Source organism: Ipomoea nil, unplaced genomic scaffold, assembly GCF_001879475.1.
Source record: "Ipomoea nil cultivar Tokyo-kokei standard unplaced genomic scaffold, Asagao_1.1 scaffold0268, whole genome shotgun sequence".
Classification (NCBI taxonomy): Eukaryota; Viridiplantae; Streptophyta; class Magnoliopsida; order Solanales; family Convolvulaceae; genus Ipomoea; species Ipomoea nil.
In genome coordinates, this window is record NW_017616696.1 from 2,257,533 (window position 1) to 2,263,532 (window position 6,000).

Genomic DNA, 6,000 nt, shown 5'->3' on the forward strand with positions numbered 1-6,000 from the left:
AAATTAAATAGGTTTCAAAGGTAAAAATAGGTTTAGAACATAAATACATATATATAGATATAGGAAAAAATAATTTTAAGGAAGAAAAATTAGCAATAATATTGCAAATTCACAACAACAATACAGTATTAACAATCATTTGAGATAACTATGTGTTCAGCTAACACAATTTTGGCCTTGGAAATAAATCAAATACACAAAATTGTTTATTTTAAAATCAAAGGTTCCATATTCTTTTTTTTTTTTTTTTAGAAAGAAAGGAAATACCTAAGTAATTGTTTTATTTCCAAAAAAAAGTATCCAGATTATTTTTTTTTAAAGAGGAAAAAACTTATTTGACATAAATACTTTAAAAAAAGCAAATTATAATTCAGTAAATAAAAATTAAAAAGTTTAGGTACCTAACTAATAAATACTTTTTGGAATGAAATCAGTTTCAGCAGTCCATGAAATCAGTTAAATGAAAATGTAGTGTACAAAGAAATTTTCTATAATTTGTAATTTTGTTGGGATTTTAAATGTCATATCATAATGTTATTATTGTTTTGTATATATGTAACAATTTTTTTTTAAAAAAAAATTAGAAACGCTTCCAATTTCGAAAAATTGTTTATGTTGCAACTATAATAACAAAAATAATTACTTTCAATTTCTTAACATAAATTCAATAGAATATAGAATTTGGATCGCTGCTTAGAAATATAGACCACTCCTTAGAATTGTGCAATGGTACAAGGTTGATCATTACACGATTAGAAAATCATGTGATTGAAGCTCAAATTCTGTGTGGAAACAATGTAGGCACCAGGGTACTAATACCACGATTGGGATTGACTCCTTCTGACCCAAGACTACCGTTTAAATTTCAGAGGAAGCAATTTTCAATAATGTTGTCATATGCTATGACAATAAACAAGAGTCAAGGACAAACTTTATCTCATGTGGGACTACTATTAAAGAAACCCGTGTTTAACCATGGACAGTTGTATGTAGCAGCCCATGGACATTGAATCCAGATGGGCTAAAAATCTTAATATGTGGAGACTCTACTGTGGGTTTGAACACTGCAGAAAATGTAGTGTACAAAGAAATTTTCAATAATTTGTAATTTTTTACCGATATTCAATGTCATATCATAATGTTATTATTGTTTTGTATATATGTAACCGTTTTTTAAAATTTAGAAACGCGGCCAATTTCGAAAATTATTTATATTGCCACTATAAATCTATAATAACAAATAAAATTACTTTCAATTTATTAACATAAATGCAATTTTTTCAAATTTATGTCCGTGCATCGCACGGGTGAAGTACTAGTATATGTTAAGAATAATTGTAAAATTTTGAAGAGCCTAAAATTGCTTTGAGCTTATGAACACCACCGTTATACCTCCTCTCCTACGGCAAAAATGTCAACTTTTCTTGCCAAAGTTCTTCCGAGTACGCCATCAATCTACACTTTCTTTAAATCAAAATCTTGTTTTTCTGCTGCAATCATGCAAAGGAACTTTAGAAATAAGTCAAATCCACGGATTAATGATCAAGACTGGCCTCGACCTGGTCCCCTTCACTCTCAGCAAACTTCTTGCCAATTCGATCCACCACACCAGTTATGCAGCCAAGATTCTCAAATACATTAAAAGCCCGAACCTTTACATGTTCAACACCTTGCTTAGAAGCTATTCAATCAGTGATCAACCAAGAGAGGCCCTTATTCTCCTCAATCATATGAGGGCACAGAGTTTAATGCTTGATCAGTTCACCTTTGTCTCTGCCCTCAAATCTTGTGCCCGTGCTTCTGAAATATGGGCTGGTTTAGGTGTTCATTCGGTTCTCTTGAGAAATGGGTTTGTCTTATTTCTCAATGTGATGAATAGTCTCTTGCATTTCTATTGTGCTTGTGGGTGGGTCAGTGATGCACACAAACTGTTTGATGAATTTTCTGTGGAGAGAGACTTGGTGTCGTGGAACACTTTGATGGGTGGGTATCTTTGTGTACACAAGTATAGCATAGTTGTAGATTTGTTTAAACAGATACATAGAGATGGTATAGGTGTTAGTGTTACTACAATTTTGGGTATTTTGTCTGTTGTTGGTGAGTTAAAGGGTCATGTTTTAGGAGGAGAATGTATACATGGGTATTGCATCAAGATTGGTCTTTCTATGAATTTGAATGTGACCAGTGCTTTGATTTCGATGTATGGAAAAACAAGTGGCATTGGTTCAGGGCGCAAAGTCTTTGACGAAGCCGATGCAAAAGATGTCGTCTTGTGGAATTGTTTGATAGATAGATACGCTAAAAGTGGAATGCCAGAAGAAGCATTCAAGTTGTTGAGTTTAATGAAGGTTCAAGGAGTGAAGCCAAATTCATCTACCTTTGTAGGTTTGCTTTCAGTTTCTGCAGCCTCTGGTGGCCTTAGTGTTGGCCGATGCGTCCATGACTACATAAAAGAGCACCAGTTAGTAATAGATGCAATTTCGGGGACTGCTCTTATAAACATGTATACAAAGTGTGGTTTACTCAAAGAGGCTATAGAAGTTTTTGATAATGTAGGCAGGAAAGATCTTATGTGTTGGACCGCTATGATTTCTGCCTATGGAGTACATGGCCAGGCAGAAAACGCGATTTTACTTTTTCACAGAATGGAGGAAGAAGGGTTCAGGCCTAATGAAGTCACATTCTTGGCAGTGTTGAATGCCTGTAGCCACAATGGATTGATTCTTGATGGGAAGAGGTGGTTTAGGAGAATGGTGGAGCGATATTCCTTGTCCCCAAAGGTTGAGCACTATGGATGTGTGATTGATCTCTTGGGCCGTGCTGGGTTGTTAGAAGAAGCCCGGAAACTAATCAAGAGCTTGCCCGTTGAGGAGGATGCTACTGCATGGCGTGCGTTACTGGCAGCTTGCAGAGTATATGGCGACGTTAGTTTAGGGGAACAGGTTAAGAGAGAATTGGAGCAAAGATTTGATGAACATCCAGCTGATTCACTCACCCTCACTAGTGCCTATGCCATTGCGGGAAGGATGGAAGATCATGCAAGCATGCTTGAGAAGATTGAAGGCAAACCAATAGAAGAATGGAAATACTTTCCTATTGGAAAGAAGCAAGTAGGGTTTAGTCGAGTAGCTGCATGATCAGAGGTCACGGTTCAGTAATGCAAAGGAACAATCATATTGATCAACACAAACTCAAAAAACTGAAGGTACCAAATTCAACCGGTTTTAATGTCTTGTGCTTCCCAATTATCAAAAACTGGGTTTGCAGCGTTAGTGGTTTATGAAATTATCCTTAAAAGTCTTTTTGTTACTGAGCTTAATTATATGCAAATCTTATATTTAGCACTGCCTGCATATATGCGAGCTTAAAGTTAGAATCTTGAACAGAAATGGTGAAGACAGTATTTGCATGGCGTTACGGAGGTCATGAAGTTTATCTTATGGTTCCAGCAATGGGTAATTTTTCATTTCTTATTTGCTCTGTTGTTTCTCTTGCTGCGTATGTATCTATATCCGTATATATGTGTGTTGTGTGTAAAGACTCTGATTTTGGTTGGTGTAGGTGGGGTGATAGAACAGTGATGAATTTGGTGAATGGTTTGACCATGGATTTATTCATCTTCCACCAGGTTATCATCAGCTATGAATGTATGATGTAAATTGCATTTCATGAGAGTGAATTAACTATGAATCAATGTGAAAAATTGAACATAAGAGGCTTATTATGACTGCTAATATGTTATACTACACAACAAACTGCAATTGAGTCGATCGAACTAAAAACAATTCATTGATTGGATGATTTATCCGACCTTTATTCCAAAGAATAAAAACTATAGTATTATTCGTTGATTCCAATCACTGTGTAGGCATAATTACAATTAAAAATAAATGAACTATTTGTGACTAATAAAAAAAATGAAACAACACATTCTTGATCATGTCCTATAACTCCCCATACTCCACATTCACAGAATTAAATCCTCCAAAAACAAACTGCAGAAAACACAAACCTCCATTCTCCAATCCACCCCAAAACTCTCAAGATTCCAAAAGCACTGCATAAAAAAACCAGACCAGTGCTTCTTCAAGAAACATAACTATGCAGCAACCAGGTTAAACATTTCTGTTCTGTTCTATACTTCCAATTTTTACTCCCACACACAAAATCGTGATGTAAACACTTATATTAGGACCCACATGCAAAAAGTAGCTTTATCAGTACCCGCAATTTAAAGAGTAACATTTGAAAGTCCATGTAGTAGAACTCTTACGCAGAAGGCAACCTCAAAAACACAGATTTTTCCTCAGATTTGGCAGTGTCACAGTACTTGGGAACCCACCAAACCCTAAGGCTTCTATCAAGGCTTCCACTGTAGAGCATGAACCCACCCCCCACACTAAGGGGTGATGCCTGAAGACACCTAATTGGCCCTTCATGCCCTTTTATAACCCCAACTCTAAATATCCCACCATTCATCTCCCTCCTCCATATCCCTATACTCTTATCACCTGAACCACTGCACACAAAATCCCCCATTATACACATGCACAAAACAGCCATTTCATGTGCTTTCACCTCACACACCTTTCTCCCCCCCCACCCCCACCCCATCACATACCCATCCGACCCTCCACCATACAAAAACCTCCCATCCTCACAAGCCACCACAGTGTTGAAAGAAACATCTTTATGCCCCTCCAAGATTTCCACCAGGGAATGTGTGGAAATGGAATTCCCTTCTGTTCTCCTCCAGGCCTTGATTCTCCCATCTGCTGAAGCCGAATACACAGCCCCGTTGCTCGAGATTAAAGCGTTTATCGCATCGTCGTGAGCTTTGATAGACTCCACACACTTGAAATCTGAAAGCCTCCACACCTTCAATGTCTTGTCCCAGGAACCTGAGTATATGTACCCATTGTGGAATGCTAAACAGGAGATGCTGTCGGCGTGTTGGATCCAGAGTTTCTTGTGGTTCCTTCGAGTTTGGACGTAATTGCTCTGCCGCATGAGCTTGCCCAGACAGTCTTTGGTGGTGGGGAGTGTGTTGATGATCCGGAAGACATTCTCGGAGCTTCTGGAGACCTTCCAGGCTCTGATTCTGGTGTCTTGATGGGCTGTGAAGACTCGGTTTCCCACGGCTAAAAGGGCCTTCACGGAGCCGGAGCCCTGGCCGAATTTGGTGAATTGGCGGAGATCTGGGTGCTGCCATACGATGATGTCTCGGCCTTGTGAGGCGCTGAGGATGAACTCCCCGCATAATGCCAGGGAGGAGACGGAGCCGATGTGGCCGGAGAGCACCGCCAAGGACTTGTAGGACTGGAAAGAGGAGGAGATGGGTGGTTTTGGAATGGTGAAATGGAGATCTGGGAAGTCATTGTTGTATCTTCTTGATAATGGTGCTGGGCTTTCATCTGTATCGCTGCTGTTGCTGCTGCTCGGTGTTGAGGAAGACAACAATGGCGTTGATAGCCCACCATTATTCCTCGAATGCAGCGGCATCTCGTCTTCTTCTTCTTGATTCTGTGTAGCAGAGAGAGAGAGAGAGAGAGAGAGAGAGAGAGAGAGAGGAATAGTGATAATCTGGATGAAAATTTGAAGCACTTATTTATATGCTTTAATAGAAAGGGGAAAATTGAGACGTTATGTAGATGCGCGCATATAGTCACACTCCAAAACAAAATTTATTTTTCTATTAAAATAAAGGAAAAATGGCACATTTTTCCCCTAAGTTATATACTTATAGCACTTTTCCCCCCTCAATTATTTATGTAAGCACATTAGTCCCCTCAATTATTTTAAAAGTGGTGGTTTTCCCCCCTAATATATTAAATTAACAGTTCTACCCTTAAAGTAAACATTTTATTTATTTTACTTCTCCAACAAATTATTGCGTATATGTACAGCGATTACCACGGTTCGGTTCGAACTGAACCAGACACTATAGCAATCGAATTAAAAGTTTCCAGTTATGATTCAGATTTAGAACCCAATATTTGA

General features: G+C 38.2%; 2 protein-coding genes across 2 annotated transcripts; one reads left to right on the forward strand and one right to left on the reverse strand.

Moving 5' to 3' along the window:
• Positions 1-1,348: 1,348 nt before the first annotated feature.
• On the forward strand, positions 1,349-3,755 carry LOC109149389 (pentatricopeptide repeat-containing protein At1g26900, mitochondrial). Its single transcript, XM_019297137.1, has 2 exons — positions 1,349-3,455; positions 3,562-3,755. The coding sequence occupies exon 1, from the start codon at positions 1,374-1,376 to the stop codon at positions 3,135-3,137; it is 1,764 nt and encodes a 587-aa protein (XP_019152682.1). The 5' UTR covers positions 1,349-1,373; the 3' UTR covers positions 3,138-3,455; positions 3,562-3,755.
• A 64-nt stretch (positions 3,756-3,819) lies between these two features.
• On the reverse strand, positions 3,820-5,627 carry LOC109151935 (uncharacterized WD repeat-containing protein all2124-like). The gene has a single exon (XM_019299530.1). The coding sequence runs from the start codon at positions 5,500-5,502 to the stop codon at positions 4,270-4,272; it is 1,233 nt and encodes a 410-aa protein (XP_019155075.1). The 5' UTR covers positions 5,503-5,627; the 3' UTR covers positions 3,820-4,269.
• Between the last annotated feature and the right edge of the window lie 373 nt (positions 5,628-6,000).